The sequence below is a fragment of the Pecten maximus genome, chromosome 3 (genome assembly GCF_902652985.1).
Source record: "Pecten maximus chromosome 3, xPecMax1.1, whole genome shotgun sequence".
In the NCBI taxonomy this organism is placed as follows: domain Eukaryota; kingdom Metazoa; phylum Mollusca; class Bivalvia; order Pectinida; family Pectinidae; genus Pecten; species Pecten maximus.
In genome coordinates this window covers 26,145,327-26,162,855 of record NC_047017.1, presented here as the reverse complement: position 1 = coordinate 26,162,855, position 17,529 = coordinate 26,145,327, and the positions used below count along the sequence as shown (strand labels likewise).

General features: G+C 34.9%; 1 protein-coding gene across 1 annotated transcript; it reads right to left on the bottom strand.

Annotated features, from left to right (window-relative positions):
- Positions 1-760: 760 nt before the first annotated feature.
- LOC117322839 (cytochrome P450 2J2-like) lies at positions 761-4,297 on the bottom strand. Its single transcript, XM_033877781.1, has 4 exons — positions 4,082-4,297; positions 1,631-1,757; positions 1,210-1,366; positions 761-912 (listed from the first exon to the last, which is right to left on the bottom strand). The coding sequence occupies exons 1-4, from the start codon at positions 4,252-4,254 to the stop codon at positions 764-766; spliced, it is 606 nt and encodes a 201-aa protein (XP_033733672.1). The 5' UTR covers positions 4,255-4,297; the 3' UTR covers positions 761-763.
- Positions 4,298-17,529: the final 13,232 nt, after the last annotated feature.

The following is a 17,529-nucleotide window of genomic DNA, read 5'->3' as shown; positions in this document are numbered from 1 at the left end:
TTTAAGTCGTACTATTTTCGGATTATATAGGGCCGTGTACCATAGGACTGGACTTATTTGCTTAGTTTATATCGACGAGGTAGCACAAGACAAGCGGCTTTTGAAAAATGGAAAACAAAATATTAGGGTTAAGGTTAGGTGGAAAGAGTATGTCATTGCAATTCACGATTGTGGCTTTAAATTAAGCATCCACCTTATTCACCTGATCTCGATCCATAAGACTTCCATCTATTTCAAAAGTGAAAACAGCTATTACATTCACTTTCTGAATAGCCAAGAAAGGGAGTTCTATAAAAGTGGCATTGAAGCTCTTAAACACCACTGGAAAAAAAAGTGTATAGATACTGAAGGGGATTATGTTGAAAAGTATTGTAATATGTCGTCAAAATTCAATATGAGGCTCACAACATATCAATCAGCCCTCCTACTTTGTCCAGGTACTGTTACATTTGTTGTATAAACCAGTTAACAATTACCTATTCATCTTCATTGTATTTTAAAGGCAAATAGCGACCCTCTGCATTTTACAACACACGGTTTATACACATGTATCTGTATATGATTTAGGAACTTAAGATTCAGATTGTGTTTAAATACGTGTATCTGCACGTTAATGTATACGACAACCTTGTTGATATCATCTTAAATGGATTTTATGAGTTAAGAATCGCCCGCTACATGTTACTGTACGCGATTTACAGAGTCGGTGTAAATATAGTTTTGAACGTCGAGAGCATATCTACAATCTACACTGCACATGTCACTATAAGGATACCTTGTGGATATCATGCCTGCACATCGTCTGTACCTCCGGGAACCGCACCATATATAGGAGTGACCACAGAAGAGTGTTAACCGTTGGCTCTAGCCCTCCGACCAGCACATCCACCAGTGTCTGTATCAGGGTGTCGTCTGGAGAATGTTTCATAAAACTATGTTCATGATACAATGCATACAACCAATGCTATGACAATCGCAGCAAGGCAGTAACTCAAACTAATTAATTTCAATTATTAGTGTTTGTCATCACGTGAAAATTTTCTATATTATATTGTGATGCCTTGTTGCACAAATAATACTCTTCCTCTGTTTAGTATGTATATCGTATTGGTGATATTTTTGTAACAGTATTTAGCTTTCCTCGTTAGTTGTATGAACGTTTATTAGTCTGAAAGACACGCAATTTCTTGATATGAATGAAACAAATACCAGATAGAACTGGATCTCCTTTCCGGTCAATGTTGGACTTCAGCCATAAATCAACAAAGTGACGTAGGTCGGTAGCCATGAACGTATCTTTCTCCTTGACCAGAGCCTTTGCTAGAAAACTCTTTAGCTGGACACTGGATGACGTCATAGAGTGCAACTAGCAAACAGAAAACCACATTGCAGCAGAAATACATATATATGTGTATGCGTTTTTTTCTAAACAGAGATGTGTTAATTTATGTGCGTTACACTAATAGAAACTAGAATAAGCATGTGTTACTATAATATGACTTTAATCCGTGCTTTATTACGAACAAATTGACATTTTACATAGTCTAGGTAATGCTTTGATATTGAAGACGATTCAATGATTTTACGTCGTCGTGCCGAAAACAAATGTCAATGATTTTATTATACGTACCTTTGAGGATGATGTAAATAAAGTGGCCAGTGGTAGGTAATTGTGAGGTATCTTTAATGGAGAAATGTTACATACAGGCTTCAAAGCATTGAGTAGTCCTCTCCCTTCCTCTCTGTCAGTGTCATATCTAAAACATATCAAAATATGCATACACGTGAGGGACGCGATGGCTCAGTCAATTGAACATTGTTAAATTTCCGTCAGATAAAGGTCTGCGTTGCATGTATGGTCCCAACCTAGATCAGAGTACGGACCGCCCAATGCTATTTTATTTGTGTCAATTCACAGTTGGATAATTTGCGAACACCAGTATGTTGTTCAGTGTGGTAGCCACAAGGACAACTACAAGGATACACCGGCTCAAATGACAATATCTATATAAGAAAAAATAAAAAAAAAAACGTATTTGTCTTTGTCATTATATTTTGTACAAAACATGATTATCCTATCATTTGATCAGACTGTCCTTGGCTTTGTAATATTATTGGCTCATCTACATCTTGCCTAATGTGCGCGAGCATTAACGCAACACAAGACAACATTGCTTCGTGTGAGCTGTGCCAGTATCAGGTGTACGATAACGGTCCCTGGCAGGGCTTTATCATTTCCCTGTTTCACGGAGTTAAAAAATATATATTGTTGTACGAACAATGAGCAAATACAGATAGTATATATAGATACATTTAAGATAAGTAATGTCGACCGTGCGAGTGTGCAGTACTGGGTGATGTGTTAATATACAGACGGACGATTACAGAAGTTGTGGTTTCGTATTGTCAACTTAAACTGTCGATATACCTATATTTTCCGATATGTTTTCTGGTTTAGTCTAATCATATCGATGTTATGATCCAACACGATTTTGAAGGAGCCTATAGGAATTCAAAACACCCTTGATTAAAAATCAAAAGTGTGCTTTTGTATAATACAAGCGGCTGTTCTCTATCAAGATTCAAAGGGAATGGGAACAAAAATGTTTATATACAGGAATATAGTGTTATTTTCTGACAGTATTTGCAATTTTCGGCACAGAAATCATTAAACATTATCTCGTATAACTTTTAACGGAAACAGAAAGGAAAGAAAGAAAGAAAGAAAGAAAGAAAGAAAAAAGCAGAAATGCGATGTTATACTACCACGGTATCTTACTGTGATATAACCAAGCGACATGTTGACAGTTCCAAAGGACACTGGATGTTTCACAGTGCAAATCAAATGTATCTTTGTCTATTTATCACAATTTGAAATACCATGATGATTTTTCTTGGATATGGTACTATGTACAGTAGATACATAAGCTGTTTACAGATGTTATCACTTGTGATACTTTAGGAGTACAGTGCCATGTTACGGCAGTGATGATATCGCCAAAAGGACTCCAAGTAAAACAGAGCAATCTACAGATTTATGAACATGAAAAATACGATACAAAATCTATATACTTTTAAAATGTGGTATTATGGACATTGTATGGTCAGATCTTGTAGACAATATTATCCAAGTCTTGATAATTTAACAGTGAATCCTGTTGTTTTGGACCAATACACCGTTAACAGTAATTAAAATAATTACTAAGATAGCGAAGTAGGACCTTGTCAATTTTGTAAACCAGACGCATTGTAGCTATTATATCGACTTTTAATTTACACGTATGCCTTTAAAGACAACATTGTATAACATTTCAAGAGAATATAACTTTCGTAATGAAGGTATTTTTTACCTTGCTATTCTGAGAGCGTACCCTGTAGAACTCTCCTCGTGATTGTCGGCATATCTTACGGAGGACGGTAAACACGAGTCTATTTAACATCTACTGTTTGAAGCATGCGAGATAACAGTATTTCCATAATAAATGTCAGAGCTATTTATACCACGTGTTTGTTACCTGGCTAGTGTTAGCCCGTTTGTTTACCATGACAACGCATTTTTATCAATGTACTGGGGTTAATGCGGGGATCTGTTTGTTCTCCATACAACCCTATAACAATACAGAAACTTTGTATCTCGGTAATGTGGAACGAGAACTGTATCAATGTAAACTTGAAATTGGGAAAACTTTCTTACTATAATTCTATTGAAGGAGATGGATCTCAACCTTATAAAATTTATAGAATTTAGTTATACATCATAGGCCACCGTTTAACCGAAGCGTACTCATATTGAAATGGTGTACGTAATATTGCTCGTGATTTTTCTGCAATGCATCGTAATGAATTTTGTTGCGCACGAGCGGAATTAGAATCTAAAGTTATCTTTTGAAAGGACACTGTGGAGCCCCGTTAGTCTAAGGATATGTTTTTTGTTTCTAAATCATTTTATTTTTGCATGAAAGAAATCATAAAATCTGCATTTAAATCTTTCTAAAATAAAAGGATGTCTCACAAGATTATTATGAAATCTGTCTTTTTGCAAGACATGTTATGAGTATGTTACAGTGAAGTTGTGGCTTACCTTTGACCCAGTAGAAATCCACACAGGATATTGAGGACGGCCTTGGTTAAGACTGTCCTTGGGTTGAGTGGAATGCATTTCTCAGCGTATATGTCATCAGAAAGGTACTTAGCCTCGTCACGGAGAATGTCCTCAAAACCACCCCGTCCAAGCCATGGGTGTCTCACGGACATGTCAATAAGGTTATGAACTCGTGTCCAATGGTCACCATCGCTCCATAGCAACCCTAAACACAGCAATCGTAACAGTATAACTCACAGGTCTGATATATTATATAGCAACCTTACATCAGTATCCCGTGTATCTGATGTATTCCGTAGCAACCTTACATCAGTATCACCTGTATCTTATATACTCAATAGAAACCTTACATTAATATTACATGTAATTTAAGTATTGTATAGCAACCTTACATCAGCATCACGTGTATCTGATGTATTCCATAGCAACCTTACATCAGTATCACGTGTATCTGATGTATTCCATAGCAACCTTACATCAGTATCACGTGTAACTTAAGTATTATATAGCAACCTTACATCAGCATCACGTGTATCTGATGTATTCCATAGCAACCTTACATTAGAAACACATGTATTTGATGAACTCAATAGAAACTTTACATTAATATCACATGTAACTTAAGTATTCCATAGCAACCTTATATAAGTATAACATGTACTTGATGTATTCCATAGCAAACTTCCGTAATAATAACATTTATTTGATGTACTCAACAAAAACCTGTGTGACTTGTCGTGTTCAATAATGTAGGTTTTACATCATTACCCGTGTGACTTGTCGTGTTTTATTATGTAAGTATAACAACCTTACCTGTGTGACTTGTCGTGTTTTATAATGTAAGTATAACAACCTTACCTGTACATGTGTGACTTGCCGTGTTTTATAATGTAAGTATAACATCGTTACCTGTGTGACTTGACGTGTTTTATAATGTATGTTTAACATCATTACCTGTGTGACTTGTCGTGTTTTATAATGTAAGTATAACAACCTTACCTGTACATGTGTGACTTGCCGTGTTTTATAATGTAAGTATAACATCGTTACCTGTGTGACTTGACGTGTTTTATAATGTATGTTTAACATCATTACCTGTGTGACTTGTCGTGTTTTATGATATAAATATAACATCCTTACCTGTGTGACTTGTCGTGTTTTATGATGTAAGTATAACATCCTTACCTGCGTGACTTGCCGTGTTTTATAATGTAAGTATAACAAGCTTACCTGTGTGACTTGAACATTTCCGTATCCCTAGTAACCAGTTAGGTCGAGTTTGGAATTTATCTCCCTTCTGTACCAGGGCCTCTCGGATCAGGTCGTGTCCCAAAACCACAACGACATTGGAGCTTCCGAACGACATACGGAAAACATTCCCGTATTTCTTACGAAGTAGGAACAGTTTTCGGTAGAGAAAATTGCCATTACCGACCATATGTAGATTGCCGAGGAGCGGTATTGGGAAAGGGCCTGGCGGCAGATGTCGCCTCGATATAATCAAATACACAAGGGAACCTATTAGGAGCAGAAGAACACCGATATTAAACGGCGTAAAAATCTCAGACAGGTCCGTACCGGCCACAGCATCTCTCAAAAACTTACGAGGCATTGTTATCTAGTTTTTAAATCGAAATCATTCGAAATCTCTCTGCAGACTTCCGGTGTGCATTATTGATATCCAATATGATGGCGAAAGTGGAAGCGTCCACTGGCCGACGCTTGATGAGATTGTGATTCTAGATGCGCGCTTCTGGAGGACTGTTTACTGTTACTTGTAACAATGACGTAACAGCCGTCTCTGGCGGTATCCGGAACCACGTGCCAATATTACACAGACCAAGCCGTCAGCTCGTTAAACATCGGACAAAGATCGCCATGCATGCTGTTTGCCAAAAATACAGGCATTGTATATAAAGAGTTGATAATAAAATCGCTAAGTGCTTTCAGGTTACATTTGGTTTATAATAGATGTTAACATCAAACCCTCGTTTTAAACACGCAACATTCAAGAACGCTCTCTCCAATAACAGAGCATGCAAATGAGGAATTTTAATGAGCATATCTTCAATTCCGTTAGAGCTTCTTATTTGTACAATTATATGAGAGAGAAAAAACTCAATTTAAAGATATGAGATTACAGGGAAACATTTCTTCTCAACTCTATAATTGAAAAGATAAATGATACAGCGTATCTTTACGGATTTTTTTTTTTTAACTGTTTGGTTTTGTTTGTTTGTTTTTTAATGTGGAGGATCATTATATAGTATGGATATTTATTCAATTCTTCTAATTATTGCCATTTATATGATTAGCGTGTATAGACAGTAAGTAAACAAAGTATATGCCAATCCCAACTGACGTGCAAATGTATAATATCACTATTATCTATTTCTCATGACCTTGAAGGTCAATTGAGACTTCTGCGATAAAACTTTTTTTTTTAATAGTTCAGGCAGATTCTACATTTCTACATCGAGGAAAGCAAAACAAATCCATGTTAATTGCAATAGTGTGCGTTCAATGGAAATTATTCAGGTATAGAGAGTCGGTAATGGTCCTATAGGGCACCGTAATGCACCAGGAAAGATTTCCCTCGAAGTCGAATGTCAAAGTATTCCTTACACAATAGAGAGTTATTTATACGAATTGCCTCCCTTTCCACGTTATCTAACCAACTTACGGGCTAAATATTCTGCCATCGAACACGGAATTAATACAATGGAATGTGCATTTAGGGATTTCTATCAATTTGTAGTTTCATAAACATGGATACAGTTATCGAATGGCTCTTTGGTTGTTTAAACTCAATATCTTTGGAAGAAAATCTAAGATATACATGTATAAGTGAAACAACGTAATGGAAGGAAGTTTCAAATTCCTTTTCATTTCAATTTCATTATCGAAGAATATCAAACGTTAAATTGTATCTTTTTTTTTTTATTATTTCACAACCCATGTTATATCTTCTTATACATGCATCATTCATTCTCGTTGGCCCGGATGGAAGCGTCGTAGGGAAGAACCGGAGTACTGGGGGAAAACATGTTGGAAACGTGACTGAAAATATCTAGATTTAACGTAAAACACCATATATACGCTTAGGATTATCCTTCTGAAACGCGTGGTCCTCTTTTCCTTATGCGGTTTGAAGTGCCCCTTTGTCACAATATAGTGTGTTCACACTTTGTCCCCTGTGTCATCAATTCTTATCATTAATTGCTTTATCACTTTTATTTATTGATTTGTGCTGTTAAACGCTTCCTTTAGGTGGGTTGTCAATTTTGTTGCTTACATTGACTAATGAAGGAAATAACATTTGTGCAAATGAGGAGAGCTGCGAAGCATTTCATGTACTTTTTGCAGATACAACAAAACTGACAATCAATCCTTATATATAAGCTCGTTTCTATTCTTTAGGAATTTGCCCCAGGAGAAAGCATATATATACTGATACTCGTCTGTTTTGTGCTGTCTAATAATGTAAGGATTTAGTTTTCATTGTCTTTGATCCTTAAAATGATACGTTCCAAGAGTCACATTCGAGACAGCTAATGTGCTGCATAGCAGACTATGAGCTCGGTTCTATCGAGAGTGTTAGTGTTCTGTAACATCATGTGTTTCTATAATGTCTGCATTATACTGGCATTTTTTATTAGCACGTAAATCAGCTGTTCCGCTGGTGTTTATATATATATACACAGTGTAACAATGTTACATTATTCACAAAATGAAAGTGCATTCAAGTTTAAAGCAGTACACAACTAACTCGCCAATGCAAAAATGATTCACCTTTCAGAACAGCATCCGACCCAAATTTTCATCGGGAAACGAAATGATATGAGTTTGCTAGTTTCATAGAGGCTCCGCGTGAATGTAAATAATTACATCAACACTCACAAACCCGCTGAATGGCATTATTTCATAAAAGATAAACTTCATTTCCGTTACGTAAGTTATACTTCTCTCTGTTCAGATTTCCATAATTAAAGTAATATATGTCGGGTCCTTTATGAAGGGAGTGAAATCCTAGATGTAGTGATGATGACGTGTCCCAGTAAGAGAGACATACTTAAACACATTGGAATGGCGAGTATTCCTGTTTAAACTTCTGCAAGAGAGGGCCAAATGTACTATACTGTATATCTTCGTGACGCCGAGAAAGAAATAATTACGATTAGATAACACAAGACACAAACTAGTGTTTATCTTCATTAGAATGGCACGCTGAGTAAAGATAAAGTTAATTTAAACTAGTTTTACGTCCACGATAGCATAACACACCCATGTGCGTTCTTACTTTATGTCTTAATCGCTGATTAGAAGATATATATAAGCCATGTAATGTCATGGAAAGTGGCATATCTATTAAAACCGGCATGTTTTAGTTGTTTATTCGAAAAATATGAACGCATTTTATCAATTGCGAGTAACTTGATTCCCAAACAAAGCCAAATTAAAAAAATATATAAATAATTGATTATACATACAAGTACCTACGAATGACATATAGTAATTTAAAAAAACGGTTGTTACATCTGCAGCAAGCTACATCCATATAGTATAAAGTTTTCAATATAATGACGATTCTTAAATATCTTCACAAATTTGTGTCTCGCAAGAAGGATTTCATGCTGTTATGAATTAAGGTTTGGGCATCCTTTAAAACGGCTTCTTTATCGTAATTTAACGTCATTTGAATCTTACAACACGGATACTGTAGCATACGCATCATACCATGTGCTTTAATGGTTTCATCATTTGGAAAATACAAACGTAAGAGAGAAATGCAAAACTACATACAAAATATATACATTGTACATGTAGGACGGTCTTGACTGTCAATTATATACGTGTTCGGCCAGATCCGTACTTACCTTAACTACAGTGGTTCCTAGTTAAGTATTGTTGGATTTAAAATAGATGTAACTGAATCATTTGTTATGTTAATTTCACTAATTATGGGCACCTTAAAGAACACTGTGTGATTAAGCTATTCACTGAAAGTAGCACTAATTGGTTTATTGAAAACGCCGATGTCATTGTCCCTACAGTCAATGTTATACAAATAATTGCTAATAACTGACTGTTACACAAATACTTCACTCTGTGGCTTTTCACTGCATGGCTACATCGTCAGTAGTTGTTACCTAAAGATGGCGTTCATTTTAATAAATATTGGAAACGCAATGTGTGATGACATACAATGTAAACAACAATATCTGATAAGGATGATGGTCAAATGAAGATAACGTAAAATATGATTTATCAAATAATGTTTATTTAAGAAATAATTAACGATGATTCGTGTTCAATGACTCGGACTAGGATATTTTGCAATTTTAATTAATAACTCAGGCCTGCGGCCTTCGTTATTAATTCAATTGCAAAATATCCTCGTCCTCGTTGTATATCCTGCAACAATACACGATTCAAAGTTGATTATTTCTATTCTACCATGTACTGTTTAGTTCTGAGATCGACCTCTTTCTAATAGAAAAACAGCAAAGAAACCCCGAGAAAACCTTGTAATTTATTTCTTGAGTATTGCATTATTTGTTGATGAAATATACAGGCAATACAGTACTACGATCAAGAGCATCTATCATATAGCATTGATTTTGAAAATAAAAAAGGATAAAAAAAGAAAGAAAAACGAAGAAAAAAAAGGGGGGGGGGGGGGGGGGGGGCCTCCGTAGGATTCGAACTCGCGTCGTGATAAAAATGTATCGAAAGACTAACCCATTAGTCCACTCGGCTATGGTAACCTTTTATAAAAGGGTGAATATTAGATATATAAAATTGTTACAGCCGTGACTCCCGACCGTGTATTATTGGCACGAGCGTGGGTTAATGGAAAATAATACATGGTTTTAAACCAATCAAAACTGGCGCTGCATAGCAAACATGGTAGAATAACTGTTATTTATATAATCTAAACATTACTTGCCCATATGAAAGCAATATGAAAATACATTGGACTAGTTTATATCAGTTTCCTATTAGATATACACATGGAATGTCCTCGTTTCTATAAGGTAAATACAAGTATCGGTTCCCTTAGAGTTCCACGTGCTACTGATATCAGCAGAGAAGCTTTAGTTTGACATTAGACTGATATTGCAACGCCAGGGGAAAATCTAGTAGGTCAAGGTTATAACTGCTCTAGTAACCCCTGACTTGTGCATATGTAGTTCTAGCTGTGAGTGGAAATTAATGTATAGAAATATAGACGGCGATTTTATAAACAAATAATGTGTTACTGGCGAGATTTGTAAAAAATAAAGAGAATTATAGATAATAGATGTCTCTTAACTTTATCTCTCACATGTGATTGGGCGATGGATTCCATAGCAGTCTCAAAAATATATCAGCCATAGTATAGTCGACATTGTGTTTATTGAGTAAAATGATATAAGCGCGTCTTGCGACAGCGCATTTTGCATATAACGCATGAAAATCTCAAAAAAAGATCAGCAAAAATATAGTCGACAATCTGTTTATCGATTAAAATGATTAAGCAGCGTCTTACAACAGCGCGTTTTACATAAACATGTAGTAATAGACCTTAACTCAATGTGGGATTAAACTGTATAACGGGTCGGTATGTAGGCTGTATATGTGAGTATTTTATCGGTTTGAACGACAGGTAAGTGTTGTATGTTTACAGGAATGTCGGTGTCTGTAGCGATTCCGAACGCAACCCGCCAGCTTGGGGAGGGGCCCCACTGGGAAGACATCACAGGGACACTGATGTTTGTGGACAGTTTGGAGCAGCAGGTGTTCAAGTGGAACGCAGTCAATAAAGAAGTATCTTCCGTAAAGCTGGGTAAGTTGATGACGCCATTCAATTTTTGAAGTTTGGAGAGCCTATTTTGCCATGCAACTAACGCAGGGCCTCTTTCCTGAAGATGGGCCTGTGGGGTCAGTTGTACCGTGTCTGATGCCAGTGTTGAACGATTTACCAATGAATTACAATGTATTATGGAACCCTTTTTTTATGAAAAAGACAGTGTCTGCTTCCTGTAAGAAGTATGTAGACAATAGGTCTGTGTATCGAAATGATCAAACAATTGAAGATAAGCCCTGGTTCAACGGCGAAATAAAATTATTGCGTAAACAACATTTATCTGCTCTACACACGTTCAATAAGAATAAGAATGCAGCAACGCACGCGGCTTTAGTTAACAAAAGACGATATAAAATTTTGGAAAAAAAGATTGAAAAAACAATACATGTTGTACGAAGGCGATATGTTAGAATACTTGCGAAAACACAACCCAAAATATTTTTACAAAAAATTCAGCAAAAGCAAACGTAAAAACTCGCCGCAGATGCCGATAAATCAATTGTTTGATCACTTCCAGGCCATAGCTAACAATGTTGATCGCACTGGTAATTCTCTCTCGATGATGATGTACTTTAAGTTGATTATCCTGTAATATATGAAGATTTAGATTCAGTTATTACCAGAGAAGAAATTGTAACAACTATCAATAACCTCAAACGTGGGAAGTCGCATGGTAACGACTGTCTGTTAAATGAAGGTTTTATTGACGGTAAGCAAATGTTTCTTCCCATGTTGCAAATTTTGTTCAATAATATTTTAAATTCTGGATGTTTTCCGTCTGAATGGTCAAAAGCTGTAGTGGTACCGGTAAATAAAAAAGGTGATCGTTCAGATCCCAATAATTTCCGTGGCAACAGTCTTATAAGTTGTCTGTGCAAATTGTTTACCTCTATTCTAAACAAGAGATTGATGGATATTTGTATAACTTACGATCTTTTAACGGATGCACAATTTGGTTTCCGACCAGGGGTTAGTACTATCGATGCTATATTTGCGTTTCAAACTATAATTACAAAAAAGCTTTCAAAGAAAAAACGCCTTTATTGCTGTTTTGTTGATTTTCGGAAAGCATTCGACTATGTAGACAGAGTAAGCCTGTGGTATAAAATTTCTAAATTGGGTATACGGGGTAATTTCTTAAAAACTGTGAAATCTCTATATAATTCAGTAAAATCATGTGTCTTGCTAAAAGGGAAGTGCTCAGATTTCTTCTCAAATGAGGTCGGTTTATTTCAAGGGGAAATTTTATCACCATTACTTTTTTTCCCTGTTCATTAATGATTTTGAAAACTACTTTATTGAAAACGAGGCCCCAAGTTACGATTTCGGAGAACTGAGTCTCTTTCTCCTGTTGTATGAAGATGATCTTGTACTGATTTCCGAATCAGTCGAGGGATTGCAAAGCCTTTTAGATAATTTAAGGTCTTACTCAGATAAATGGAAAATGACAGTTAATACAGATAAAACAAAAATCGTAGTTTTTCGGAAGGGCGGTAAAATCAAAGATAACGAAACATGGACATATAACGGTATAAATATCTCAGTGGTAGACCAGTTCTGTTATTTAGGATTTCTTAAGTTTAATAATAAATTTAACTTTATGTCTAAGCATTTAGCCGAACAAGGTCGTAAAGCTCTTTTTGCCCTACGTTCAAAGTGTAATAATTTGAACTTAAATGTAAAAACTATGTTGCATTTGTTTGATACTTATATTAGCAGTATTCTTTGCTATGCCTGTGAAGTATGGAGTACTCATAATGCTTTGGAAGTTGAAAAGGTACATTTAGAACTTTGTAAAAACTTACTGGGCGTTAAAAAATCTACCTGTAACGCTATGATTTATATCGAACTTGGGCGACTCACACTGAAGAATATGCTACTTAATAGAATGTTAAAATTTTGGTTTAAATTGTTGAATTCTGATTGTATACTAAGAGAGGCTTACAACTTGCTCTACATGGAAATTGAGGAAGAGAATCCAAAACAGAATTGGCTCTTGCATGTGAAGCACAAATTATTTGAACATGGATTTGGATATATATGGTTACGTCAGTTACCTTCTGATATTGTTTATATGCCTATTATAAAAGAAAGAATGAATGACCAGGCCTCTCAGACATTGTTTAACTCATTACATATGTCGAGTAAATGTGATCTATGCAAACATATGGTTAATAAAGTAACACTGCAATTCTACCTCACCAAATCATTACCAAGTCAATTGAGAAAAATGATAACAAAATTGAGACTTTCAGCACACAATCTAGATATAGAATCAGGAAGGTATAGGAATAATCCCAGGTGTCATAGGTATTGCATTAACTGTAATTCTTTAGAAGTTGAGGATGAATTTCATTTTTTACTCGTATGTCAAAAATATTCAACTCTTAGAGGAAAATAAATAAAGAAATATTTTTTGGAAAAAACCTTCAGTCTTCAAAGTAATAGAATTACTGAACACAAATAGTCATAAAGAATTGAATTTGCTAGGAAGATTTATCAAAGAAGCTTTTAGTTGCAGAATTGTGTAAATATACTCGGTTTGTGTAGGTGTTGAGTTTTGATGTAACACGTTATTGCATAATAGTGTACTAATAATTGTTGAACCTCACCTCTGACTGACTGTTATAAAAGTTCTACTAGAATCCTTATTCTGTAACAGTGTATTATAATTAGTATCAATTCTGTGATTGGGCGCAGCCCTTGTAAGATTAAGTGGAATACTATGTATTTCTTGCTGATGTTGCCAGTAGACAATATGGTTGATTAATATTCCTCATAATATAGTACATATGTTGGTTAATCGGTTTCCGTATTTAATTATAATAAGTCAATTACGTTTTGTAATTTTATTATAATACATGTTGTATTCATATATATATATATATACATATATAGATACATGTATATTAATTTATGTATTGATGGGTCATAGACCTAAAGTCAATAAATGAATTGAATTGAATTGAATGGCGGCTACCTGGTAGGGCTGGGCCGAACCATTTCACACTTGGATTGGGAGACTGGAGTCACCAAAAAACTGCAAGAAGTTAATCCAAAAGGCTTTAACGACCGATTCAACGACGGCAAATGCGACCCTGCTGGGAGGTTCTGGACAGGTATGGCCCTGAAGGAAGTCTCTGTGACTAATTGGGTGATTCTTGGTCGGTAAATGTAACTTCAATTTAATTTGTTGTGTAGTTTAACACCTTGAAATAAACCGATGCTTCTTGTGCTTTAAGCCGTTTATGAATGTGGGTTACGTGTGATTAATTTCTTTTGGGAAGGGAAAATGAGATTCGAGAGTTTTTGGTAAAGGAATTGCTTTCAACTTATATTCCCTTTCAATTTGTAATTTTTATATATGTAATCGTGTGTATTGAATAACATAATGTTTAAACTAATATCATCTATCCGAATTATCAGAATGTGTTTTTCTAGGCCCTTGTACATAGCTGTAGAGTCATAGATAGTAAATTAGACACATCATCATCATCATCATCATCAATTAAATCTACCACGCTAAGTACATAGAAAACCATACATACTCACATAACTGTGTATATATTATAATAGACATACGTACACCCTCACACACACATGCACAATCCTGTCGAGGGCTTAGTTTCTGTGTTTGTCATATCATCTCTAGCCACAACAACTGAGTCATCTGTACGGTTGGCCACGCTCCACTCTGATAAATACCCGTTACATCTAGCATATACACCACTAAAAACAACACATACACATTCAAAACAATTTCATGGATCATCATCATCACAGGTAAAGTGTTGGTATTTTTTTGTTTTTGCTTTTGTTTTTATTATTATTATTACAAGCTAACCGATAATAAGTATTTATATATTAAAGTATCTAAAATGTTGCTGTTATTCATCCATGTAAAGAATATATAAAAGAAGTATTGTGTGACCAGAAGCATTGGGTTCTAATACTTGTTCATGTAAGGAAAGCATGGTCTTTCATCGATATGTGCAGTATTTTTCTATCTATAGTTACATTATCTTTAACATTTGTCTTTCAAATCTTAAGCTACATGTAGTATTCCAAGCAACTGGTTTTCATTTGACAGAAATAGTGACATTGACCTTTGACATCCGAGTATGAAAGAGTACTTAAGGTATTGTGCAGCAACCAAATAAGAGGCCATATCACCTCCTTTTCTGGACCTCTTTTTGATATTGAGCAAAAAAGGGTTTAACATTTAAACATATTTGACGGCTGTGACCTTGAATTTTGTATCACTTCACCAGCAAACTACAGGCCCAATACCAGGGATCTTGGCCTCAAGGTTATTCAGTTGAAGATTTTCAAGTTTTTTTGCACGTCTGGCTTCAGTGGTCTTTAATGAAGGTAAAGGTCATTCATTAAAACAAACCTATAGCAGCATTCAAGATTTGGGACCATCACTACAGAATGCATGTGCATTTGAATTGTTGAATTGTCCTTTTGTGTCCCACCCCTCCTCCTTGGGAGTCAGCATAGTGCCTCAAGATTCTTAAACAACAATCAGACCAGCCAAATAATGCCTAAGACCAAGTTTGAAAAGATCATCAAGTTAGCCATACAGAAGAAAAACAATTGAACCAGAATGTTATCTTGGACTACTGTGCTGAATATGTGCTGATCTGACAGATCCGCCAATTCAAAATGTCTTAACCAAACAAAAGATTTTATCAAAATTATTGTTAAAAAGGAAGAAGCAGAGCATTTCTATATATATATACATTTTATGTTACAGAGACATGCAAAATATTGATGTACATGTATTGCAAAACAAAAAGCAAATTTTGAAAATCAAAAGCAACTAAATATGTCAATTGTTTAACCAAAAGGAAACTGGAAACAAAGAAATGAGAAGAAACTTTTGAAGATATTTAATAGAAGGAAGTGTAAAGACCCATGGGAGAGACTATAACCACAGAGATATTATCAAAAGAAAGGAAACTAGTTTTAAGTATACAAATAAGCAAGTGTAAGCCTTGTTATATAGAAGATATATATCTGATTTATATGAATATGTCCCTCCCCCCCCCCCCCCCCCCCCCCCCCCCCAACAATGGAAAGTAAAACAACCATACTAATAAAATGTTAAAATCTTACCTACATGGAAACTAAAATAGATTTGTAAAGTTTCACCTTTGTGTAACTTTTAGATTTCTTGAACTGGATGAATTGGAGAAATGAAGTCAATGTGACTCAATACAATAACCTATTCCATTTTTCACCCACTTTCAAATATCATCAGATGTATATGAGGTGTAGAACAATTGGAAACAAATATGAATGGCAATCTGCTAGAATAAGATGTATCGGAAAGAAAACAAAGGGGCACAACTCTTCAAATTAGTGAAAATCCAACCCTTAATTTAGAATATGATCATCTGTCATTTGAGAATGTGTTCCTAAACCAAAGTCAACAACTGTATGAGAGCTTGTCAGTGTATAACTTCCGGTGGTGGGGCAAGAGGAAACTCCGAATACTCATTAATTAGTCTCATCAAAGGTCTTTTGACCTGTTAGAAGCTAGGTGAGGTTGCCAGATCTATTGATTAATAAAATCTGACATTCTGTGTATTGAAATCAGACCAAAAGTAATGCAGTATATGTCAACAAATATTTTTGGATTGATACACCAAATATGTTAATATGAATGTTCAAAAAATATTTCTTATTACTGCAAACACACATATATATTCTACAATTATTTCAATTACAGATTTGGGAAATGAAGGAAATATTTCTATGTTCGAGTGGATTAAAGAAATATATAACACAGTATTCTAATAAAGTAATGTAATAATTGTGAAAATGTCACAGAAACATGTCAACAAACAATATGATGTGGAGCGCAATGGATTTTGAAAGCTAAATTCTTACTGTAGTCAAGTTGTCAAGAATCATATTCTTTTATATATCTACATGACTTAAAAAATCTCTGCAAGGATTTATAAAACAAAAACAAAACAAAACCCAGCAAAAAAATATATATATATATATATATATACACAGATGAACATAATTTAAAAAGATCGAAGCTGGTAATTGTGTAAAATGAACTTAATTCTATATCTTCATAACGTGTTTACACGGGCCTTCAGAACTGACTGAGAAAAACCCAATTCCATTCTTTTTAATTTGTTGTTGACATTTCTCTGATCTTCAATAACCAAAGTTTTTTTTTTTTTTTAATTTCACATTTTCATGACTTCAGCTAATATGCCAAATACAGTAAAAACTTTGTCTCTACTAACCAGACTGACTCTAAAAAAAATTCTTGCATGCTTTTTTTCCCCCAAAAAAATCAGTGTTTTGGTAATGCAAATATTTGATAAGAATGTGTAGTCCATTCCCATTTAAACACCAATCCTGGTCAGTAATTTAAGGTACGTGTAAAGCGATTACACTTAATATTTGGGGAAATATTTTCTGTTTTTATATGATCAAATGAAAGAGATTAAATTGATAAATATCTTCTTCATCTAAATGACAACCAAGGGAAAGACATAGGTTGCCAGTGCTGGAAAAATCTTATTTTTTTTTTTAAGTTTTCCACATT